This window comes from Sceloporus occidentalis, unplaced genomic scaffold, assembly GCF_023333645.1.
Source record: "Sceloporus occidentalis isolate IW3139 unplaced genomic scaffold, rSceOcc1.0.p SCAF_2, whole genome shotgun sequence".
NCBI lineage: Eukaryota > Metazoa > Chordata > Lepidosauria > Squamata > Phrynosomatidae > Sceloporus > Sceloporus occidentalis.
In genome coordinates this window covers 158,102,196-158,128,837 of record NW_028316982.1, presented here as the reverse complement: position 1 = coordinate 158,128,837, position 26,642 = coordinate 158,102,196, and the positions used below count along the sequence as shown (strand labels likewise).

The 26,642-nt window shown below is 38.6% G+C and overlaps 1 protein-coding gene across 3 annotated transcripts in view; it reads left to right on the top strand.

The window, feature by feature from the left end:
• The window catches only part of LOC149319183 (gamma-glutamylaminecyclotransferase-like), a 107,010-nt gene that overhangs the window by 48,236 nt on the left and 32,132 nt on the right, over positions 1 to 26,642 (top strand). Inside the window, exons 12-18 of one of the 3 annotated variants that reach the window (XM_089511224.1) lie at positions 360 to 439; positions 1,331 to 1,438; positions 2,412 to 2,553; positions 4,482 to 4,596; positions 6,111 to 6,223; positions 11,187 to 11,256; positions 11,796 to 18,321. In XM_089511224.1, the coding sequence (XP_089367350.1) occupies positions 360 to 439; positions 1,331 to 1,438; positions 2,412 to 2,553; positions 4,482 to 4,596; positions 6,111 to 6,223; positions 11,187 to 11,256; positions 11,796 to 11,947 (780 nt within the window). In that variant the 3' untranslated portion in view covers positions 11,948 to 18,321. Of the gene's footprint in view, positions 1 to 359; positions 440 to 1,330; positions 1,439 to 2,411; positions 2,554 to 4,481; positions 4,597 to 6,110; positions 6,224 to 11,186; positions 11,257 to 11,795; positions 18,322 to 23,595; positions 23,793 to 26,642 lie in introns of those variants that run through there. The other 2 variants (XM_089511228.1, XM_089511225.1) reach the window with 2 other exon arrangements.

Sequence of the window (26,642 nt, the reverse complement as noted above, 5' to 3'; positions counted from 1 at the left end):
CTGGGTAAAGAAAAGGTATCAATGAATGCATCAGTTTAATGTTGACCTGGGTCAAAATTTCAGGAGGTTGAAGGGATACGTCTTTAATAAGAATGGTTAGAATACGGATATTTTTATTTGAAGCCAACCCTTTTTATCATTTTGAGAGATCATTATAAATTCATATTATTCAGAGAAGATAAAAAGCCACTACAATCAACTCCATACAAACCACTTTATAGATTTATGGCTGCTTTGTTAAGTCATAAATATATTTTACAGAGGTAAAATACAGTACTGTACACTATAAACATGCTGTGTTATAAGAGCAATAAATGTTTGTTTAGAATAATTAATGCAGTTCCTTCCTTTACTTTCAGGTTCATTATAATGTTGGCAAAAACTTGGCTGATAAAGGCAACCAAACTGCTGCAATCAACTATTACAGGGAGGCGGTAAGGTATGGGTCACTTTGTTGGAAAAAAGTAACAGGGAGTAGATGCACAATGGTGAATGACTGAACATTTCGACAAACCCATAGGACGTCTTTCCTAATGTAGAATCAATTTTAATACAACGTTCTGTTGTTTAAATAAATGTTTCCTTAGTGGTCATACCAAGTGCAAAAACTGAATGAAAAATAGAGGCAGTGTGACACAAGAAACACTACTTTTCATCCTTTTTGGTGATGGCCTCTTAATCCAAATTTGCATAGCTATAAAAAAAACCTCTCCAAGATAACAATTTGGATTTCAATTCAGCACTTTGTTGTTGATGTTGAGATACAACAAATGTTATAAACAGCAGTTATAATGTGGTATGAAAGCACAGAGGTGTCCAAAAATAACCAAACAATACTTACTTATTCAATGGCAACCTTAACAAATTAAATGGTTGTGTGGGCTCATGAAAGAAAGCAGCAACTGGGATGACTGGTGTTTGTGGGGGGAGAAATTATATAATGAAGGACTTATTTCCTATTTGTACAGATTTTTTTAACCATCAAAATAGGTTGCCTAGCTAGCTATCAGTATTGTCATTCATTAAAACAAAGCTTGACAGCAAGCACTGTGGATAGTAAAATCAGTCTAGCCATGTAGCAGCATGAAAACTGTTTCTATGAGTGTTCTGGAGGGGGCGCCATTTCCTGCCTCTCTGTCTGCATCGTGAATGGGATGCAGACAGTTCAGGTGCTTTAAAATGCCCAAAGCTGGCTGTGATGTAAAAATGGTGAGGAGGTGGGATAGGTAACAGTTCTCTGTTTATTTTTTATTTTTTTAAGAAAAAGGAATAGAGCTACTTTCTTGCAGTGAATTTTCTCTCCTCTTGTTTTGTTTTGTTTTAATCCCAGATTGAATCCAAAGTATGTGCATGCTATGAACAACTTGGGAAACATCTTGAAAGAAAGGAATGAACTACAAGAAGCAGAAGAGCTTCTGCTGCTAGCTGTACAAATCCAGTACGTTTTAAACACAAGAATCCTGTTGCTGTTGCCCAGCAGTTTATCATCCATTATCTGGATCTTTTCCCATTTGTGATAAAGCCTAGTTTTGGAATAAAAAAAGTCCTGGATCTAAATTAACAAGGTTCTGTCCAGGTAGTACAGTGATACTGTCTGGTCAGTAGACAACTGGGGTTGGAGATATAGCTTATTCTAGATGGAATTGCATTCCCTCTGAAGAATGGGGAATCACAGCTTGTGCTTCTGAACACAACCTTTCTTCTGGAGGTTTATGTGGCTGCTGTGGCCAGGATTGGCTTTGCCTAGCTGTGGCTGGTGCACCAGTTTTGCTCCTTTTTGGAGAAGGCAGAGCTGCCTATCGTGATCCATGCCTGTTCAGACTACTGTAATATGCTGTAAATGGGCTTGGCCCTGAAACGTGTTTGGAAACTTCAGCTTATGAAGAACGTGGCCACTGGATTGCTTTCTGTCACTTTCTTTTTTGATGTTACACTAGACTGCTATTTTGTTTACCAGGCACAATTCATTTAAAAAGCCTTAAATGTTTTGTGGTCAGGGTATCTGAAAGATCACCTCCTCCCATAAACATGCTTCTAGTATAAGATCTCTTTGCTTCACTGCCAATGAAGGCCAGATTGATGAAAACACAGGAATACTTTCTGTGGCAGCACCTCAGAGTTTGTAGGAACTCTCTTCCTACAAAAGGTAAACTAAACCCTTCTCTGTTTATGCTTAGGTAGGCTGTTAAAATATGTTTTATTTGATTTTATAGTGTGAACTCTAGTTCCTGGGTGGGTTATTTTCCCTCCTTAATTTGGTGTGTTATGATATTTTAATGTTTTGTATTGTAAATTGACTTGGGAGTGTTTTTTGGCCAATGGATGCTGAGAAACCATTTGATAAATAATTAAAAGATATTAAAGGGATGTTGTGTTCTGTATGCTAAAATGTATCCAAACATTTTTCCTAGGCCTGATTTTGCAGCAGCATGGATGAATTTAGGAATAGTGCAAAATAGCTTGCGAAGATATGAAGAAGCGGAGCAAAGCTATTGGACTGCAATTAGGCACAGAAAAAAATATCCAGACTGTTACTATAATTTAGGCCGTTTGGTATGTGTATCTCTTTATATTTATGACTAATGAGCCAAGAGATTATGGAATGGAATAGATTTTGAATGAGGTTTCTGTATCAAACAGAGCCATATTTACTAGGACTTGTCCTGCTGAAATAATTGAGGCTTGCTTCTGAACAAACATGTTCAGGATTTGTTTACTTTGCCTTTTTTTTTAAAAAAAAGGTTGAGGTTGTGCACCTGTGCCATTTACCTTGGACTAGACATGGAGGATTGCCATGTAGGAAGCATAATAGAAAGGAGAAGTTGGTGTGTTTTTCTAACGTTCTGCCATCTTCCACAGGTGCTGAAAATCAGACTCTGAACCTCCTATGGCAATGTAAATGTTCCCTGCAGAGCAAAACAAACAGTATACTAAGGAAGGAAACACCAAGACACTGTAAACCCTGAAATAACTGCATAAGTGAATGCACATGAGTGGGCAAATTTAATTATTTTAATTATAGTCTACATATATATTCTTCTTTTCCATGACCGGAAACCCTGCTGTACAAATAAGCATCCTAATTGCGCAAAGAGAGCCTTTTACACCTAAAGTTATATGTGTGTAAACTACACAGATACTCATTTGAACATCTCCCTTGTGTCACTGTTATGTCATGAGACTGGGATATTTAAAACATTGCTCAATTATTATAATTGCTTATTTTTCAAGCACTTGTGTTGGGCATTGTTTATAAAATAAACACAGAAGACCCTTCCCCATGTTAAAATCTAAAAAAACCTGGAAAAGAGTGTAGGAAAAAAGATAGCAGGGGGTGTCAGTTCAATAAGGTTTTTAAAATGCTGTTAAGAAGATGAGTCAATAGACCTTTAAATCCCATTGGATCCATGTGCTGCTGATATTGCTCAGAATGAGGCGATCCAACAATTGAGCAAGTGCTGATTGCTTAGTTGGTGACTGGGCACATGTACAGAATGCATGTATTCTGTCTTCTGTTAAAAATATTTATATCTTACCTTGCTAAGCCTGCATGGTATAGTGGTTTGAGAAACCAGGGTTTGAATCCCCATTCGGCCACAAGGTGGAGTTGGGCAAGTCACACACTCTCAGCTTCAGAAGAATGCAAAGGCAAACTCCCTCTGGCAAATTCTGCCAAGAAAACCCTGTGTTAGGTTTGCCTTAGGGTCTCCAGAAATAACTAAGAACACACAACAACTACTTACCTTTTCAGCTTAAAACTGAGTATTAAGTTTCACTTCCAAAAAAGCAAATTGAAAAGCTAACGAAAAGAGCAGCAGATAAAAACAAAAGAAGATGAAGAACTGAACCATTAAAAGTAATTAACATGCAAAAAATATTTAAAGAATGTAGGATAAGGTTAAAAAATCAAGAGACTAGACACAGTTGTTTATTTCACAGGTGATTGGTATAGTATATTCCTAGGATAAGAAATATATATACATCACTAGACTATCTGAGTTTAATAACTGGCTGCTGCTAAATGTGTGTAGTGTTTCTTTTGAGAAACACTAGAATGGAAATGTTGTGAAAATGCTGTCTCTGCTCACTCTGTGAGACCTCATTCCCTCACACAAATCCCAATAGTACTATAGTCACAAATGATATGGACAGGAATCACAGATGCTTAGAAAATACAGATACCTGTGGAAAAATATCAAAGTTTTTTCATGTTTTTCTATGGCAGGTGACAATGAGCACATAGTTTACCCTGTATTTCATTCCCTGGCACTATTAACAGCATCTGTTTTCACTGTAGGTTTACTTTCTCAGTTTTGACCGCTAAAAATGATTCTCAAGCATTTATCTTCAGGATTCATTATTCTAACTTATTCATCTCTATAGTCTATGCATAGCGAAATAAAGAGTGGGGTGGGAATTGAACAAGGACTTAACTATCTTTATTGTACTTGCTATCAAATTGCCAACCATGTTGCTTTCAGTATGCCGATCTAAATCGCCACGTAGATGCACTGAATGCCTGGAGAAATGCCACTGTTCTGAAACCACAACACAGTTTAGCTTGGAACAACATGATTATATTGCTTGATAATACAGGTACAGTATTTACAGAACAGTATTTAAGTAAATGATTTATTTTCTATACTTGCCCACTGTAGAAGAAAGGCTAGTATGCCTTGTACATGACACCCCAGTCAGGAACACCGTGATGTGCGCTGCAAAATTTTTACCAAAATTTTGAAGCAAAGTTTTGAAGTTGAGTTACTGCCACATAACACCTTACAGCAAACTGCTTTTGAAACCTTCCTCTTAGTCTGCTGTTCTACAGGGGGGAGGAGGGAAGTATTATACATGCCTAAAATGTTTATTTGGAGATTGAATCAAATGCATGCTACCCATTATTCTTGCATGTTCTTGTATGAAAGCTTTCAGATCATATTTAATCCATTAGATCCATCAGACTTGCCTCCATTGATACCAACACCAAATTGATTGATACCATTACCCCTGTCCCCCTCTCCTCTAAAGGAAGATTCATTTCTTGTGCTAATCTGCCCAAAATTTTAATGTATTCCTATTGGATAATTTTCAAATTTTTATGCTTAATCTTTTAAAATGTTTTTATCATGGGGGGAGGGTTGGGATATTGGTTTTTTTAAATTGTAATTTTTAATTGTTTGATATTTTGTTTATACTGTTGGAATCTGCTTTGATTCCTTTGTGAAAAAGTGGAATACAAATAAATGTTGTTGTTGTTGTTGTTGTTGTTATATTTAAAATAGCAGTTTAGCATTTGGAAAAACATAATTGAATTTTGGGGGGGAAATGGAACGTTCTAGCAGTTTGATCCAGCCAGTTGCTGTGGCTGTGTCAATACCTGCTTGGGGGTTTTCCTGCCCCTAATACTTTCCCTATTGTTGAGCTCAGCAAAGTAACATAGAGCGCACATCAGGGTGGAGGAACTAGCAATGAAACAGGTGCTTTTTGAAGCAGAAATTTATATTCAGTTTGTAGTCTCATTATTTCATCCCTTGATAAAAGAGGAGCTTTGAACATCAAATCAAATGTCCAGTTGATTAGTTATCTGCAGTGTATCCCAGTTTGTTTTACTTCACTCATTATTTTTTTAAAAAAAATCAGGAACAGAGGACCAGTGTTTTTATTAATCACCTAACAGATGCTTCCTATTGCTGGAACTCAGCCTGTAATCTTTTTGGAGGAAGTGGAGGTTACAGAATGTTAACAGAAAATGTTGGGTTCTTGGTTTCCAGATTAGGTTCACTGCAGAAAGCTGAAATAAATTCTCCAGATCTTTTAGTGGCATGCAAGGACACTGTAATCACTGAGCAAAAAAGGATCAAATTGCAATCAGTACAAATGTTTCAGTGTCTCGTGAACTGATGCGGTGACTGAATGTTTCCGTGTGTAACAATTTTAATCACCTCAAATTACTTGTCTTGATATATAAATGCAGTATTTTCATCATTTGCAAGATTCATTTTTTGTCCTTTTATGTGACTTTTACTACTTACATTTATGGGAAATGATTAACACATTTATCTTGTTAAATATTGCTATTCACTCAGTCCTATCTGTCTGTATGTTCCTAGGTAACTTAGCACAAGCAGAAGCTGTGGGAAGGGAAGCTTTGGAATTAATACCCAATGATCACGCGCTCATGTTTTCATTGGCAAATGTATTGGGGAAATCACAGAAATATAAGGTACAAATATTTTTTTATTCACAAATTTCAAATAATATTTAGCATATTTATGTCTTCACTACTCATGGACAGAATATATCCTTTAAATGTGTGACTGGTTTTTTAAAAAGTCATTGGGATTTTGCAAATGTCAAGATTTTATTGCATTTGTGTGTTTCTTTTTTTAAAAAAGTCCCTTTTTCTGCAACTTAAATATAACCGAGGGCAATTAATAACCATTAATAATAGTGCACAAAAACAATAACATTCCAAAATAGGAACAACAACAAAAGGAGATAGTTGTGGCAGATAAAAACACAGATATTGAAAAAACCTTACTAATCTGATAAAAAATAGCATCTTAAATAAGGTTTTCACTGTATAAGAAGTTCTTCATGGTGCAGCAAAATACTGTTAAAAAGGGTGTCAGCATAGCCTTGTACAACAGAAATCTACAGTTTCTGTATGTTCATTAAGCATATAAATTCCTTACCTGTGATGGCATGTGCATATTGTCAAGGCAGGGGTTCTTCCCGTGGAGAATTTGGATCCACTTTTATCAAAGGACCCATATATTCCTCAGTATATACTTTCCTAATCTGCCAAACCCCACAGTTTCCTAAACTACCAACAGCCTTTGTTTCTAATTTCTCCTGTGTTCTATCAGGAAGAGAAAGCAAACTCACAAAGGAAGCTAAATAACTTAATTCTTCAAGGTATTACCTCCAACAAAGTCCCCATATGGCCAAGAAAGGGAGTGACCTCTTCCTACATTGAAATCTTTCCAGACCATCTTAACTGACAACAGAAGCACTGTAACATCTAAGACAAATAGTAGACCTGTGACTCTAACACTGTACCTTTTCCTCTCCTTTATGATTTTAACATCTTTGCCTGATGAAGAAGCCAGTGAAGCTTCAAAACCTTGCATGATATATTTTGTGCATTTTGTTTGGCTGTTTTATGGATTTGGTGCATTTTGTTGAACTTTCTGCATGGCCAACACAGCTAGCCCTGGAAGATGTTTCCCACACTTACAGAAATGTTTGATGAGGTTTAATTCGAATAGCCTACCACTCATAATCTCTAGGCAATGGATTCTTCCAGCAAACCAAACCCAGTTCTCTTAAGCTCAGTAATTTTGTCAAACAACCAAGTTTGTAGTGGCTTTTTTATTTTAACCTACTGATTCATTCTATTCTAGAAATCCTAAATTCGGGAGAATAAATTCATTGGTGACAGAAAGGGTCATGAGAGAGAAAGAGAGGAAAAATATCAAAGACCATAGAGTACTACAAAAAAAACTTCAGTTGGATAAACTGACAGATTTTTGTGTGGAATCTGATGGTGTTCCATAGATGTTAAACAGATGTAAGATTTCTATGGAACAGGAAGGAGGATAGTCTTTTGAAACAATTCCTGGGGCTAAACTAATTAAAGATGCAAATTTTAACCCCCAAGTGATATACTCTGTGCTTTCACAGTCGTGTGACAGGGGAATACCAACTATGAAATGAGCCTCTGTTTTAAGTATCAGAAAATGTTCCCTCACTGCATATCCTTAGACAGTTACAGTCTGGACTTGTAAAATTTATCGCTTCAGTGGGTTATTAAACTAAGGTATTGTTTTGTGCAAGAGAAGGTCATTGCTATTTGACAGACACCTTAAGCCAATGATTTCTGGCTGCAAAGTTCCACCTCTCCCTTAATGAAAGAGGCTTAATTTTACAGACTTTTTAATGTCAAACAAAAGAGAAATAGTAGGGTGAGAATGAATTTAAAAACGGATGATTTGGAAAAAATTCATTTACCTTTTAAAATGTTATTGCAATTCCTCTTGAGGCTGCCTCCATACTACAGAAATAGTAATAGTGGTCTGACACCACTTTAACTGCGATGGCTCAGTTCTATGGAATTCTGGGAACTGTAGTTTGTTGTGGCACTAGAGCTCTCTAACAAGCAAGACTAAATGTCTAGCAAAATTGCAATGCCCAGAATTCCATAGCATTGAGCCAAGACAATCAAAGTGATGTCAGACTGGATTATTTCTGCAGTGCAGATGCAGCCGGAGGCCTGTTACAGACTGCCAAAATAAAGCTGCTTCGGGTCTCTTTGGAGGTATGCTATTTAAATGATGCATGGGTCCTAAGAGTCCAGAGGTCGCGCCAAAGCCACACTCCGTTCCTAAGCACTGGAGTGCAGCTTTGGTGCAGCTTCCGGATTCTTAGGGTGCATGCATCATTTAAACAGCATACCTCCAAAGAGACCCGAAGCAGCTTTATTTTGGCAGTCTGTAACAGGCCTAAGACTAACAAAAGTGAGTTTTTAATGTGACTTGGAATTAACTAGGCTTAATCCTAATGGCCCAAACTCAGGAATGATGGAAAAGCATGTCATAGCATCCCCTCCTTTCCCGTTCCCCCCTGCAGCTCCAGAAGGCTCCAAACCCCCAAATGTGGAGTTCGTCTGAACCCACTGGTATTTGTGGTGCTCAGGAGCTGCAGTAGGCGGGGGGAGGAGGGGAGATTCCCTTCTTAACCTATATTGTTTTCTGCTGTTGCACAAGCAGACCTCCAGCATTGAGTATGGACCACTTATTAATACATTGTGAATAGTGTCAACAGTACAGATTTCATAAAAAGCAAAATCCATCCTTGGGCTTTGTGTTTTTTAAGCAGTTGTCTGATTTTGTGGCTGGGACAGAAGGCACTATTTACGAAATATCCAAGGGCTTATATGTCCCAGTAGCAAGTCTGGCAATTTATTTAAATAGCAGATATCCTTGGACCATGTCATAGTATGCTACTAAATGTCAATTTCAAAAATCATTTTTACTCGAAGAGTAGGGGGCTTCTGTTAAAAAAAAACCAAGCTGAACAAAGTCTTGGAGGGCAGAACAAGTTATTTGATCCTTTGTATCTTGCACATACATAATTATCTTGTTCTTAAAAGTGATGAAATTCCACTTCACAGCTTGCCTATCCAGACTAGCATGACAAAATTATCCTGTGCTACTTTCCCATCCACCAGAGGAAAAGGCTGTGCAGTCCACACACTGACTTCTTATGTTTGTTGTGGTGCATGTCTTGGGAATTTAGAGCTGATGCACTGCACCAGGACACATTTTGCTATTCCATTTGTTGCATGCTGTTATAACAAGCCCAAGATTGTAGAGGGATGACATCCCAACTACTTTGAGTTCAAAAGCCATTAATTTTTAGTTAGGATTAGGTGTAACAATACTTCTAAAACTCTTTCTGCTTATTTTTTGGAGGGATCCTTTGTAGTTTTTCTTAAGCTACTAATGTAGTGATTCACCGATTTAAATTGATTTAATGTCACCATTCTGAATTTCAAAAAAATTGCAGTCCTATTGTGAAAAAAGAAAACAGGCTGGAATCTTTGTATTTATTGCAGTTGATGGAACGAGTGGTATATTGCAAGTATTATAATAAGACATTGATAATGATATATGTTTATAGTTATATAAGTTGTATAATTATCCAAAATGCCAATATACTCTAAAATACAAAAACGACAGTGACACCTTGGCTTCCTGGTGTTTTGACATACACAAATTTTGTTTCATGGACAAAGTATTAAAAATATTGTATAAATTTTTTCTTCAGGCTACATATATAAGGTGTATTTGAAACATAAATGAATTTCATGTTCAAACTTGAGTCCCATCTCCCAGATATCTCATTATGTACTGTATGTACAAATACTCAAAACTCTGAAAAAATTCAAAATACTTCTGATCCCAAGCATTTTGGTTAAGGGATATGCAACCTGTATATATGCTCATAGACTTTATATCTTTTGTCTTGTGTGAAAATTTTGGTATGCTCCAAACAGAGTTTGTCCTATTGGAAGGACACGTTACAGTCAACAATTGCAAGAGACTACTCTGTATTTGGGGCACATTTCAAGCTAAGCAGAGGCACTGGATTCCTTACTGCAAATATGTTGATAAACTTTACAGGGGGTGGGGAGTGAACAGACAAAGAAACGTGCCTTCTAGGATAATTAAACTACATTTTAAAAGGTGGCAGTGCCCCACATATTACTATATGCCACAAGCTCAGTTACAAAAAATAACTATAGTTTTCTACCAAACAAGATTAGATATGACTTCAGTACTTACATTAATATTAACAAACATTTCTGTAAAATAACCATTTAATTATGTCAACATAAGCTGCATTGCATTCAACTCATTGTGTTTTTTATTTTTAGCTTGACTGTACTTATTTAACAACACTTATTTAAAAGTGGTTATTGTGCAAATTGAACTAAATATATTCTTAAAAGTTTAACGGTGTCACAAAGGAGAGATGTAGGCACTTTGTAGAAATAAACATAAAAACGAATCATTAAAACATCCAGTAGTTTCAGTTTGTCCAGCAAAGGGATTTTATTTTAAGCAACAAGACTCCATGTAAAACTGAGAGAGGTTTTGCTCAGGAATGCAACAGACAGACAGAAATCAGTGAAACATCTTTTGTAAAACATTTATTCTTTTTAGCTTTAAAATAAAGTATAAACCTTATCAAAACTCAATAGCTGTAATTTAATAGTGATGTATGTCAATCTACCTGTATTAAAGATAGCTCATCCCATTGATTTCTGTTCCGATTAACTTCACATTAATGCAAGTATACTGGTTTTAAGTGGTGATTTGTGTGAGCATCCGGTTTATAATGCCGTCCACAAGTGTTTTTGTGTTCTTACTAGCACTGAAGTAATTACTCCTTAATTGACAGCAACTACCAGACAACAGCTGGATCTGGCTGTGAATTATATTGTATGTATATCCATTAAAGAAACGTAGAAGTGTGAATGCACATGAAAAAAATATGGTGACATAATCACATTAATAGACCACAGAGCATGAGGTAATTGGTAGTGTTTGCTTGTACTTGACATTGTATGCACTACAAAAATAGCTTGTCCTGTTGATCTCTTTTTCTGAATTATTCAGGAATCTGAAGCTTTGTTCCACAAGGCAATTAAAGCCAATCCAACTGCAGCCAGTTACCATGGTAATTTGGGTAAGACATTTTACAGCTCCCCTAGTGCAAACTTAAAAAAACCTCAAAAAAACAGACACATTGCTTGTACTTCTTTTCATGTTCATTGTCTTTAAAAAGTACTGTTCTAAGGCATTCTTTTGCTGGCTAGATTTCTATTCTGCCTGCTTGCTAAACAAATTGCCAACAAGAGAATGGAGTCCTGTGAGATGGGGTCCCAAGAATGCAAAGCCTACTGCATTGTATGGTAGACCAACCAGGCAGCACACTGCAGCCCAGAGGTAGCTGCATGTCAGTGGTGGCAAATTGGCTCTTTTGTGTCGTGCTTGCAAACCGCCATGAGCTCTCCAGATAAAAACAGCAATTTATGGCTCTAGCACAATCTGCTCTTGTCATTCCTTGGCCTGCTCGGCTCCCAAATGTGTCCCCTCCAGCTGGCAACAGAACAGGCTGCCACCATACCGACGTCCAACCAAATGTTTTAATGTTTTCTAAGTAATTGGCAAGATTGTCTATTCTTCAGCAACGTTGCTAACAAAAGCTTCTCTTTGCTGTTTCAGCTGTGCTGTACCATCGCTGGGGAAATCTTGACTTAGCCAAGAAACACTATGAAGTCTCTCTGAAGCTTGACCCCACAGCAGCTGGGACCAGGGAGAACTATAGTCTTTTAAAAAGGAAGCTGGACCAACTGCAAAAAAGGGGTGATGTCTGAGGTTTCTTCTCAGGCTTTGAATGCACAGTGCATGCCATTTATTGGTAACATGGCTACTAATCACCAGGGAGAAGCATTCAGTCACACTGTCATTTAAAAACAACAGGGGAAAAAATACCCTTAATTATAGCACCAGCAGCAGACGCTCGAATGTTTCGTGGAGGCTGGCGTCAGAAGTAAATGAATTAAAAAAAAACTTTAGAATTTTTCATTCAGAGAATTAAAGGGTTTGTGCTTCTCCTTTTAAATTTTTGAAGCAGCTTTAAAATAGCTTCAGTATTTACATTCTTATAGCCAGAGGACATGTTCTAATAAGAAACCAGGCTGAAATAAAGATCGAGATATATTCAAGATGCTACATGGATGTAAAACATGAAACGGTACAACAGGAATGGAAATGAATGATCAAGTTTTTCTTTCATGTGCATTTGTCAGTGGAAATTCCAGTGCAGTGTTGTGCCCTGTAATAATGACATCACTTAGAGCAACAGATGTTGGTTAGTAGATCCATGTAGAGACAATGTGTATTTCAAAAACATGGAGGAATCTGTTGCTTTTTTTCTGACATTTTTTGTTCCTCCTGCTGTCAAAGCACAGCTCATATACCTGGTGAGAATGGAATACATTCAGATACTGTCCACATCAAGAGAAAACTTTGAATTCAGTCTTTGTATAGGTTCAGAGTCAACCTGTACCTGTTGCCATGCAGCTTAATGGGTTGCAAAAGAGGGTTTTGCATCAGTGTGCTTTAAACTGGAAAGCTTCTAAAGCCTGGAAGTCTGCCCAGCATCTTGTAGCACTTCAGTTGGGCAGCGGTTATTACATTCTTAGTCAATGTGTTTGTTTGCTCTGGTTTTTATTTGATATTTTGTTGGCAGCTGCTTTCTTTGGGATACCAGCAGCTTAAACCCATATGGTATGTTAGGGGTTCTTCAGTCTTATCTGGGAATGACAGTAGAATTAAGATCTGTTTGTGGGCATAACATTCCATAAAGAAACAAAGGTCCAGTTAAGATGTTCTAAAATGCTTCATGTGGAACATCTCAGTGATGCAGATGAGTAGAGGAAAGAATACTAGATGTTCAGTTTGGGACATTCTGACCTAAAAGATCCAGCAAATGAGTGTGGTTATAATTTTGACTTTCCATTTGTTCAGAAATGTCTGTGTCAGAACGACACCCTTTTTAATCTTGATAGTAAATAACTTCTAGAAACATGTTTTCCAGCTTTATTAGGTTACACAATACAAAAGGACGAGTTCAGCTAAAATCCATGCAGGCAAAAGTGCATTGCTCCACTTTTCAATTTATCCTTGAATTTTCTAGTATTGAAGACAACATTCCATGCTGCCTAATTTTTGTCTTCTCATAATTGAAGGCATGGGTTGCTGGATTCAAATTTTGCAGCTGCTTCTTTTCAATAAAAAGCAGTTTTTTGAGAATGGAAAAAAATCTGTGTTTCTTTTCTTTTTTTAAAAAAAGGAAATTGCTTATATAATATGTACCTGGTGGGTCACTCAGCTTTCCCATCATGGGTAGGATTCAGCCATACTCTCAAATACCGGATGGATGCTGTGCAAGTCATTCATCTGTTGTTCATCCCTGGAGTCTAGCCATGAGCACTGGAGGCAGAGATCCAGCCAGTAGAAAAGCATGTATAGGCCGAAATGTACAACTGTAAGAAGTGCAACTGGTTCTAAGAGGATTTAAATTTAGGGATGTGAACGTGGTTCTAAGATTATATAAGTTAAAGGGCGATTTAAAGAATGATTTACATTTAGGGATGGGCAGATTATAGCTGCCTTCCAAAACATTGCCTATACTTGCTAGGTCTGATGGGAATTGCAATCTAATAATCTTTGAAGGGCTGTAGGTTGCTCAGTCTTGTTCTAAATGTGTGATTTCTCTGAATATTTAGATAGTTTCAGCTGTTGTAATGCAAGATGCTGTGTCTCTTTTATAATAACGTGGTGTTGTGTATATAAATGAATCAATCTGAGGAAGGTTTAAAACTATAAGTAGAAAATGTTTCCATAGGTTGTAAAAGGTTCTGTCTTTTTTAAAATGGTTCATCAACCCTAATGTACATCACTTAACTTTTTTTTTCTAAATGAGACTTTAGTTAAGAAAGATCCTGGATTCTGGAGATGCTATTTCTAGCAAAAATTTTAATATAGACAATAGCTTCAAATTTGAATATTGTTGATGTTCCATCTAATTGTCTTGCTCGTTACTCTCATGTCTTCAGATTACATGTGTTACAGCTTACATATATTCATCTATTGGCCTGCTCTATTTGCTCTTTAATAACCTAGTGGATCAATATTTTATGTAGGGCATGAAAGTATAAAGCAAGGCTTTACCATTTTCTGTTACTTTAAATGGACCATTTTGTTTCCTTTCTTACTTCCTAGAAATGCTTGAATCTTCTATTTTAATGAATTTTCGAAGGACAGTAGATCAGCATTGCCCAACCTCAGATTTAATGCTATAAGTTACTTGGAAATTCATTTATCTCTCTTCTGCCAGCTGTGTCTTGAATATCATATTTAGCTGAGATTTATCAGCCATCACACATGCTAGGCTGAGGCAAACTCTACTTTGATGTTTGCAACCCAAGCAGTGAACTATGCGAGAAAGCTTTGTTGTTGTTCTTGTTGTGTACCTTTAAGTCATTTCCAACTTAAGGCAAACCTATCATGGGGTTTTCTTGGCACGTTTTGTTCTGCGTAGGTTTGCTATTACCATCCTCTAAGGCTGTGAGAGTGCGATTTTCCCAGGGCCACCCAGTGCATTTACATGGCTGAGACACAATTTGAACCCTGGTCTTCAAAGTCATAGTCTAAGTTACCAGAGTCACTATGCCACCCTGGCTCATCCAAGGATGTTCCTTCACTTGCTAAAGTGAGCCTTCATGTTCAACACAGAATTCAGATTTAGTCAGTAGATGACCTACTGAAATTACTGAGACTTTAGTCAGTATCTGCTTAAATTCCATTGATTTAAGTTTGTTCAATAACTAAATCTGGATCTAATCCAGGATAGATAATCCTATTTTTTCAAGAAGAAAAATGAGCCGGAAATGTAATTTAAATAAAAGATGGGAAATGAATATGGTGATTTTGTCACTATGACATCTTCTACATTGAAAGCATTTATATAGATTGAAGCAATTCAAATAGTGTTGTGTGCCCAGTTTCAGCCTTGATGTTTCAATCATATGGGAATGTACAGATGATTCATATTGTTGGATTGGTTTCCAATCATAATTGAATCACCATAGGTGTGCATAGGCTATGGTTTTGTGCCTGTATCTTTGGATAGAATCTACTGTGACAACTGAAATTGTGTTTTATGTTATGTTAAGTAATATATACTGCTTTGAGAAACTGCAGTTAGAAAGTAAATAATACTACATGTGCAAGATCAGCAGTGCATAACTGCTCCCAAGTCAAAAATTACTTCTGTTGAAGTGTCAGTGACATTTTTTAAAATTATCATTCCTTGTGCTGCTAAGCTAAAATAGTCATTAGTAAATCCTGTTGTAAGCAAATTACATGGTGTCACACAATGTTTTACAATTAGCTTGACCAAGTGTCAGATTCTTATGGGATACTTCGGCCTTGGATCCTACATACTTTATTTTTCATTATGTCCTGCTGATTTCACTGAAAAGGCAGAACTAGAAATCCCACTCCCAGTGATCTGACAGTGATTTAACCATTTATCTTCCTGCCGTCTTTCTGATAAATAAATCTCTCCCCACTGTGTGCTACTTTTCTCCCAGTAGGAAAAATAATAGTCATAATTGCTCAGTTGTACTTTGCCATTATGTGAAATGTGTCACTTTTTAATTACTGTACAGTTGCCCAGGTTACATAGAAGTTTCAGATGGCAACAGTAGTAGTCAGATTTGCAAACTGGATGTAGTTACTGGCAAATAAATGAACCAACATGATGATTTAGGAAACATTTAATAAACAGCTTTGTTAATAAGAATGTTTTGACCTTTAGATATCTGGATTCTCTAAATATTAAGGCATCCATTCTGATTTTGCCATTGAAAGAAGTGGGACTTATTTCTCAGTGAAGATGTATATCATTGGGCTGTTAGTCACATTTTCCTGCCTGCCCTCCCAATTTTTATGCTACTGTATAATTTATTTGTTTCTTTGAAGAGTGTATGTTTTAGCTGGTTCATGTGTGTCAGCCATTTCTTGAATCTGGGATACATGTATATTTACATGTGAGGGGGAAAATCCAAAATCAAGGGTGGGATTCATGTGGCCCACCAATTGCTGCTTGACTGCAACACCTAGCGTTCCTCACAATTGGCTGTGTTGGCTAGAACTAATGGGAGTTGTAGTCTAACATCTGGAGGGCTGCACAATTTTCATCCCTACCCTGTATATTCATATAAATCCATCAGAACAATATTGGAACTCTGAACTATAATTCAGCAGTTCAGTTCATCTGATTTTCATCTCATGGTGTTTTGGATCAAGTATAAGTTTGCTGAGGCCACAATTTTATATGTCAGTAGCTGTGAGACTATGGGGCTAAACAGACCGGCTTGAAGTGCCGATGTGGAGACGGCATGGGGGCATGGCATTTGGACAATGCATGCCCTCATGCTGTCCCACACTGGTGGCACACCGCCTGCCTGACCACATGGAGGGTGGCATCACAGCGATCTTTTGGCGCAGTGTTTATATGTCGCATGCTGAAAGGAGCGCTGCAAAGTGCTGCCGTGGTGGCAATATCACCTTTTTGCTAGCTCTCAAAGGAGTGGCATTTTGCTGCCTCTTTTTGAGCCAGCAAACTGCTGGATTGGGGCCGTGGTGAGGCTGATCAGGTGCTGAAAAGGGCGGCACAACGCCACTCTATCTAGGCCTTCTGTTTTGCCCCTATGTCTCACTGGATTCATGCATACTTATTTCAGAGTCAGAATCAGAATTGAAGAATTAGAGAGTCAGTGAGGTTTATCACACGGAGATTTTTAGAGCTTTTGCAGATCAGTTCCGACGTGAATGCGGGTCCAACGATGTGAATTCACGTCATAATGTGAATGTGTTTACAGACACGATTCCTTTCTATGGGAGCGCCTTCTGTGGGGCTTCCGCAGTGAATCCAAAGTGACTCCTCATTTTGATGAATTCCAGAAAAAAGGGAATTCACAGAATTCACATTCAAGCTCACTTCAATTTCACTTCGAATTGGTTTGGTGTGGAAGATCACTCCGATGTTGCCCCCCTTGGCCCACTGTATCCTGCTCCGTCATCCCCCTCCTCCTCCTCCATCATCCCCCTCCTCCTCTTTCACGCCATCTCCTCCTCCCTGCCACCCATCCTATCATCCCCTGCATCCTCCTAGACCCCGATCTGCTCCCCTCCTTCAACCTGCCACCTATCCCATCATCTCCTGCATCCTCCTAGACCCCAATCTGCTCCCCTCCTTCATCCTGCAGCCTATCCCATCATCCCCTGCATCCTCCTAGACCCCGATCTGCTCCCCTCCTTCACCCTGCCACCTATCCCATCATCCCCTGCCTCCTTCACCTCGATGAAGGATGACAACTAAGGAGGGGGCAGGGAAGGATTACAGCATCCAGAGCCCCATTGAGCATGCGCAAGGATGCTGATTCGAATTGTTGAACCCTCAAAGTATGTTCCGTTGTGGTAATACAATGTGCACTCACCCTGCTTTGCTTGAATCCACATCACGTGACTTGCTTGGAATAGAACTGACTTCGCTTCCCCCTCGATTCAGAAGGACAACAGAAAGGCAACCAGGTGTGGTAAAACATAACGTTTTAACCTTAATTCGGATTGCTAGACAGGAGTGACTCTGGATCTGGTGTGAAAAAACATGATGTTTCGCATTGCTAGAACAGGAGTGACTGCGGATCTGAGCTGCAAACCCCCCAGGTGTGATACGGGCCAGTGTGGTGCATTAGTTTGAGCACTGGGCTATGACACTGGATATCAGGGTTCAAATCCCAGCTTGGCCATGGTTGACTTTGGACAATTCACATTCTGTCAGCAAATCTTGCAAGAAAAGCCTTAGGGTCGCCATAAGTCAGAAATGACTTGAAGGCACACAACAATACAACTAATGTGTTAGTAAGAATGCTGTGTATTTGGAAAGGTAGGAACTATCTCAAAAAGGAGATTTCTGGGAGATGTAATAAAATTCTGCATTTTGAGAGTAGACACAAGCATGAGCTTTGTACAAAATAATGTACTCTACAACATGCTGAAATACTGGTAGCTGGTTTGGTGGTTTGTTCAGTGCATGTCTATCATGTATTATAAATTTATTCAGGGCCTATGGAGAGCTGTATGTCTGGATAATAAAAAAGCATGAGAAGTTTGAAAACAATGGCTTGCAGCTGATGCTATAGTAATTAGTCCTTGGTGAATTTTGTTTTTAATAAATTCATTCTGGTTTCTTTTTATAATGCAGAGTTTGAAAAAGACAAATTTTAATAAGGTTTTGACTGTCATTTGGCTATTTTGTGATTTTATAAAAAGAGAGCAACTGTGGTGTAGTGGTTTGAGTGTTTGCCAAGACAATGGGAGACCAGGGTTCAGATCCCTGCTCAGACATGGAAACCCACTGGGTGACCTTGGGCAAGACACAGCCTCTCAGCCTCAGGGGGAGGCCGTGGAAAATCCCCTCTGAACAAATTCTCCCAGGAAAATCCCATGATGTTTTCACCTTAGGCACACCAAAAGACAGAGACAACATGAAAGCACACAAAACAAGGGACCTATTAAGAACAGCATTTTTATAATAGATGCAATAAATGAAGAGAACACATCATTTTTCTTGACAGCCATGCTAGTGTTGTTTGAAGTTTGGAGATGTAACTTCTTGAGTGGCCATTCAGACTGTGGAGTTGTGTGACTCGTAGTCCAAAAAAGTTTCCCAAGCATCAGTTTTGTTGTTCACTTATGTGTAGGGATTACACAGCCATAGGGAATATTCCATATTTGAAGGGGTATGCTTAAATCTTGCATGCAAGCCTTTTAAAATCAAGTGTTCCCCCCCTGCTACTTTCATATCCCTAATTCTCTCCATCATTCTTCCTCACTCTCTCCCAGATAGGAGTCCTTTTTTATAACATAGGTTATGAATAGTTACCCTTCAGATGTGAACTACTGGTTGTTGCTAGTTACAATCCATGACCATTGACCATAAAGAGAGTTATAGTATAGGAACATCTAGAAAGCTGTTTCTCACCCCTTGTCTACTATGTCAAGTTCTTAAAATATGAAAAATGGGCATCTCAACTGAACCAACTTCACTACTTGGTAAGTAAGCCTGCCAGATGAAACTGGAGTAGAAAGGAAATGAACAAATTACACTGGAGTGGGGAGAAAAGGGGAAATATGTGTTTGGGGGCACACGCATGCATGCATATGCATGCGTATATATGTGTCCCGGTCCCTCCCACTGCCAGCTCAGTATATAATCTCAATATACTGTATAAAGAGTACTTTCCATTGCTTATTTTGATTCAACATTAGAAACTGTCCACAGAAAGAGAGAAACAGAACAATACCTCTTGACGAACGGTCTTCCTGAAACACGTCAGCAGGATAAATAAAAGCCTTTTAAACAATAGCATAACTTAACATTTTGCCCACAACAATTCTGAAGTACATGTCTCATTTTCCAGCAATTCACTGTGTTCTCTTCCTTTCATCCCATTGCCAGCACCAAAACCAACCTCTGGGACCAAAAAATGCTGTTCTTACAACCTTAGACAAAAAAAAAAAAAAAAAAAAAAAAAAAAAAAAAAAAAAAAACTGGTTCTAGTCTCATTTGAAAGAAATGTATGATTCAGTCTGCAATCCTACATACTTAATGTGGGAGTAAATCCAGAGCTTGGACATGTTATTTCGGGGGACTATAACTCCCAGAAATCCCTCAACTATCATGGACACTAGCTAGGTTAACCAAGGGATCTAGGTAATCCATAACATTTCCAACCTCTGATTAAATACTTGCCTGGGATGTTACATTGTCAGTAAGAATTTTCAATAGTGTGATGCCTAAAAGTATTTAATTAGATAGCACTGATTCAAGGCCAAGTTTGATGGGGTGAATTGTTCAATAACCATACAGCTGGATCATACAGAAAGGGTACCAATTCAGACCTTCTGTAGATACTGACTGAAATCAAGGTTGAGGGTGGTATTAGCACTTAGCTGGAAGCGTATCAGGATCTCCTGGCTGGGCTAACAAAGAATCCTGCCTGAAACTCTAGAGAAGCCCTGGTCATAATTAACAGTGCAAGCCTAGATGGACAAAGAAGTAATGTTATTCAGGATAAAGCAGCCTCCTGTGCTGTTTTTTTTAGTTGCATAAAATAGTCCTCATCCCTCTAATACTAAGTCAACATACCTAGAGTGCCAGTACCCAAGCCTAACAGTATTTTTTTAAAAATGGGAATCAAGGGAGAGGAAGATGAAAGTCATTGGTGTGTCCACATATGTGAGACTTTACTTGATGGCTAATTCACCTGTTGAATCTCTGCCTGTCACAATGTTAACAAAGGTTGCTGCCTAGGGGATCTGAGATTGTCTGGAAAACATTTTCCTCCTGTATGTTTTTCATATATAAACAGTTTGACTCTTTAACAGACTAACATGAAAAAGTTCCTCTGAAAAGCAGGAAACTTCCATAGAATCATAGAGTTGGAAGATACCACAGGGCTATCCAGTCAAACCCCCTTGCCATGCAGGAACTCACAATCAAAGCATTCCCGACAGATGGACGTCCAGCTTCTGTTTAAAGATCTCCAAAGAAGGAGACTCCACTACTCTTCAAGGCAGTGTGTCCCACTATTGAACAGCTTTTACTGTCAAGAAGTTCCTTCTAATGTTAAGTGGAATCTTTTTTCCTGTAGCTTGCATCCATTGTTCCTGGTCTGATTCTCTGGCACAGCAGAAAAGAAGCTTGCTCCATCTTCAACATGACATCCTTTCAATTATTAAACAGGGCCAATATATCAGCTCTTAAACGTCTCTTCTCCAGGCTAAATATACTCAGCTCCCTATGTCTCTCCTCATAAGACATGATTTCCAGACCCTACACTATTTTAGTCGCCCTTCTTCGGTTTCTCAATGTCCTTTTTGAAATGCGGTACCCAGAACTGAACACAGTATTCCAAGTGAGGCCTGACCAGAGCAGAATAGAGTGGCACTATTACTTCCCTTGATCTAGACATTATACTTATATTGATGCAGCCTAAAATTGCATTGGCTTTTTTAGCTGCCGCATCACACTGTTGACTAATGTTCAACTTGTGGTCTACTTGGATTCCTAGATCCCTTTCACACGTAGTGTTGTCAAGCCAGGTATCCTACATCTTTGCATTTCATTTTTCCGCCCTAAATGCAGTACGTTACATTTCTCCATGTTGAAATTCATTTTGTTAGCTTTGGCCCAGCTTTCCAATTATTAAAGTCATTTTGAATTTTGATCGTGTCCTCTGGGGTGTTAGCTATTCCTCCTAATTTGGTGTCATTTGCAAATTTGATAAGCACGCCCTCAATTCTTTCATCTAAATCAAAGATGTTGAATAGCACTGGACTCAGGGTAAGAGGACTTGTAACAAATTAATTATTCCCTTTTGGGGGATTATCACTGAGGGTAATGCAGCATATATTTGTATGAGAGTAACTGACAACCTAACAAACAAGAAATCATGGCATGGATCCATTAGCAAAATAGATGTGTTCATGAGCATTCTTTCTATAACAGAAAATTAGGTACCAGAGACACACAAAAAAATTGACAGAATAGGGATAGAAGACCAGTTCAAAATGTTCCAGCACATGGGAAATGAAACAACCAGGTCAGGTAAGCCCTGCATAAGTAAATAAAAGCATTTCGAACTTTCTAGAGACTACAGTGGACCCTTGTTATATGCTGGGGTTTGGTTCCAAGATCCCCCGTGGATAACAAAATCCGTGGATGCTCAAGTCCCATTAAATATAATGACTAAAATGGTGTCCCTTATAAAAAATGGAAAATCAAGGTTTGTTATTTAAAATTTATACTTTTTTGAATATTTTCAAACCGTGGATGCTTGAATCCGTGTATAAAAATCAGTGTATAAGAAGGGCCAAGATCCTACAACAAGGAGAAAGTAACTTACACTGGCAGAATTACCTGATGATTATGCAATAGTGAATTGCAGCATCATATAGCATACTCCCCAGCATTTCACAGATGAAAACCAGAACATGTGCGGCCAAGCAGCGCCAGAGCATGGTCAAGATGGCAGAAGTTATTGGGGAAGAATGCACAAACCAAAAGAGATTGCAGCACGTTGCTTTTGCCTAAGCCTACTGGGGATGGAAGGATTTCTCCTCCTTTGAGTTATTTGAGTGCAAACACTTTGAAGCTCCTTTGCAGCAACTCAAGCTGAGGAAAGTGGTAGGGGAGAGGAACTGGGCTGTTTTTAAAGCAGCTGGAACGATTGCATGAAATAGGATTAATTGAAGGTATCCTTGCCACATTAAGGAGAGTCTGAAGTCTGTATGCAACTGAATGTGCAAACAAATGTGAGATGCGCATTCACAAAATGTCAATGGACGTCTGCAAGAAAGAACATTGCAGTGTGCATTCAGTTTTGCTTCTGCAGTCTTCAATTTTATGCTACAGCCCAAAACAGTAAAACTACATGTATAAGGACCACTGCACATGTTTTAAGTCATTAACAAGGATGCCAACCATATAGTCAGTAGACTATATTACAGGAAAAGCCTGGAAGTTACTTTATTTAAAACTGCAGTTCCCAGAATTCTGCATTGGTCAGAGGCTTCAAGGGGTTGTAGTTCAAACAAGTAACTTTGCCAACACACAGCATATCCCAGCATCCACAATACACTGTAAGGGGCAAATGTCTGTGGATGTAACTTTCAAGTCCCCTGTCCATTTATGACCTCAGAAATTGTGTTGGGTTTTCTCAAGCAAGGGATACCTATGGGTAGTTCTGCCAGTTCCCCTGAAATACAGCCTACAGCCTCTGATTTTCCTTGTCGGGCTCCCATCCAAGTATTAACCAGGGCTGACCCTGCTTAGCTTCCAAGATCAGATGGGATCTTTTACCTTTAGTCCATTTAGGCTTCAACACGTTTTTAAAAACCCTTGAGTTTCGAAACTTCCACATATTTCCCCCCATGTGTATGGTTTTCTTTTTTAAACACCTTAGCCTGAAGAGAAGAAGCAGTTAGTGGAAACTTTGGAAGGCTTGCGTTGTGTACTTTGTGCAACAAAAGTATCGCTGTTTTATGGGTTTTTAAGATTTTCCAAACAATGTAAAACATTAAGAAAGCAAATACAAAAGCAAGGACGCGAGTTTTGTTATGAAAATAGTACACACATTGAGGAATAAACGCCGGTTTATTTGGGGGGGTGGGCAAGCAGGGGAATTGTGTATTTTGTGCTTATTTTTTCCACAGTAAGCTTAGCCCAATAAATAAAAGTGTGTCTTTGTGTATTTTTGTGTGTATTTTTATTCATATTTATTTTTACAGCGATAACGGAGCTGCTCAGAGAGAGGGCGGGGTTTCTAGGCTGCTTTGCCTCTTTCGCTCCCCGTCAAGGAAGGGAGGAGACAGGCGTGGAAAACAGCCCAGAAAGACCGCCTTTCCAGGCCTAAAATGGCGGCGCCTCCATGGAGCCCAGCCCTGAGGCGGCGTCCACAGGCTCCGCCCACTCCTCTCGTGTTCCAAAGGGTAACGCACAACCCGGAAGCGCCTGGAGTTTTGACGTTCTGATTGACAGCTCTCGCGCCCGCTCCTCCTGGAGCCTGTTAAAACTGGCGGGTGAGTTTTGTTAAACGGCTGGAAAAGTGAGGCGAGGGGGGGAGGGGGAAGCAGAGGGAAGTTTAGGGAGAGATACCGGCCGGCGCTCATGTCTTGAACGCTATTGGCTGAAAGGGGTCACGTGTCCTTCGAAGCTTTGGGGAGGGAGGGAGGGAGCTGAGAACTCTTCTTCCAACCGACCCTTTTCTATTCAAACTGGCGGCTCGTGCCAGGTGGGAGGTGTCACGTGAGGGCAGGAGCGGGACCGGATTGGTCGAGGGGTTTCTATAAATACTGAGGATGCTGAAGAGATGGCTCCCTTTTTGTAGTTGACAGGGGAGCAGTAGTCTGGGGCCTAGTTGTGCCCACAACTAATAAAAGCCCAAACCTGGACATTTATTATTGTTGTTGTTGTTGTTTACTGCTATCATGGCGACCCTATGAATAAGAGCCTTTAAGTAGCCCACCGTTTCTGCTCAGGTCTTGCAAACCTAAGTGGCATCCTGGATTGAGACCACAGTTCTAGAATGTGGTCTTCCTCTTTTCCTGCTGCCTTCTGCCTTGCCAAGCGTAATAATAATAATAGTAACAAAACTTTTATTCATACCCCGCCTTTCCATCAGGACTTTATTAGTGAATCTTGTCTTCTCTTGATATGTCCAAAGTAAAATCACCTCAGTTTAGTCATCTTGGCTTCTTTTGAAGGAGAATTATGGGGGGGGGGGGGGGGGCAAGTACAAACAATTGTTGGAAATGCAAACAATGTTGGTTCATGTTTCCATGTGTGGTGGAGATGTGCTAAAATGAAATTATTATTATTATGCTTTATTAATACAGTGCTGTAGATTTACACAGCACTGTACATACAATCAGTAAAATAGATAATAAATAAACCTGCCCATAGCGTGCTTTCCACGAAATAATAGCATAATCCATATAAAATAATCCATAATAATACAGGGAAGGGTTCAATAAAATAAGGCAGGCAACAAATTAAAAACATAATATTACAACCGCACAATATCTGGGAATGCTTCCCTGAACAGGATGGACTTTTCAACTCAGTTTTGAAACAGAGAAAAAGAAATAGGAAAAAGAGTCATGATTCAATACAAGAAATATTTAAAAGCAAATGCAAATTAAGACCAGTGGTCTATTTATTAAATATGGTAAATAAGACTGACCCAGTAACTGAGAAAAAAAAAACATTGGAGAATTTTATTATATATGATTTCTGTGGTTAGACGTTTGTTCGCTCAAAAATGGAAAGATCAAGAACTACCTACAATAGAAACTAACTGAGATGAAAGAAATGGAGAGACTAACAGCTTTAATAAATCAGAAAGATTTAGAGCAAGTAGACAAGGAATGGTCTCCAGTAGCAGATTATTATAAAGAAATATGGAAATGAAGTGGCAAGGGGAACAATAGAAGGTTAAACATAAATCAGTTTGAAGATGACTATATATATATATATATATATATACACACACACACACACACACAATAATAGGGAGGGCTATCTACTTATTTGTTTCGATCAAGAGTGCATATGGAAAGAGAACGGATGTAGAAAAACACAAAAATGCTATTATTATTCATTAAGGTGTTAGCTATTAATGGAACAAAGGAAGTATTGTAAATAAGATACGAGATTTAAATGACAATATATGCGATTATTTTGTTCAGTTTAAGTGTTATATTTGCTATAAATAAAATTATTTTTAAAAAAAGTTTAGTTATCTTGGCTTCTAAGGTTCAGGTTTGATTTGCCATAGGGCCCATTTGTTGGTCTTTTGGGGTCTTCCCACCACATCTCAGCCTTCCATCCTTTCGTAGGTCAGTAATATGAGTATCCAGTTTCTTGGGGGCAATTGGTTTATAGGCTGTAAACCACGTTCACTGATAGAAATGTACTTGCTATTGCTAAATGAGTTGATTTTCCTCCTTTCAGGTTTCCTCACTGTCCAACTTTCACAACTATACAAAAATAAATAAAACAATAATAATAAATAAACTTTATTCTTATACCCCACCTTTCTGCTGCAGCAGTCAAGGTGGTTTACATGACTACAATATGTTGGAATAATACAAACTTTCAATAAATGAATTGAGCCCCCCCCCCTTTGAAACAGGATTAAAAACAATACAGTTTAAAAATTAAACCTGTTCGTAGAAATGTAACACACAGAAATACATAGAAATGGGAAATACGATGGCATGAACAGTCCTAACTTTAGTGTTTAATTGTATATCTTTACACATCAGGGTCTTGTCTAGTTCCTTCATAGCTGCCCTTGCAAGTCCTAGGAGTTTATCACACGGGACGAATCCTGTGCAGAAACTAGATTTAAAATGAAAACAACCTGCAGGACATTCAGGATTAACCTGAACAGAAAGTAGAAAAATACCAGAAATGTGGGTTGTTTTTCAGGCAACGTTTGCATGAAAGAGAACGCAAAAATAACCCAAACAGAAAGCTGAAAAAACCCCACTCCTTTTTGCTTTGGTGAAATTCCGAAAGTAGAAAGAAGTGTGGGGGTTTTTTGGCTTTCCATTCAGGTTATTTTTGTGTTATTTCTCTAATGTGTCTGATAAACAACCTGCATTTGCGGGTGTTTAGTGGATTTTAAAATCCCGTTTCTGCCAGAATTATGTCTTCTTGCTGTAGGCACAACGCTACAGTTTTCCTAACCTGTAGGACTAACGCGAGGGAGAGATTCCCATCTTGAACTCGCACTGTAGAAACCACTAACTGCTGAAGACTCTCCAACTGTCACAAGTGTCCCTTGGTCTCAGAGGCTCTTTCTCTTAGAAGCTTCCGGAAGAAACTCTTGCTCCTGCTCACTGATTGGACAAGTGAGCCTTCCG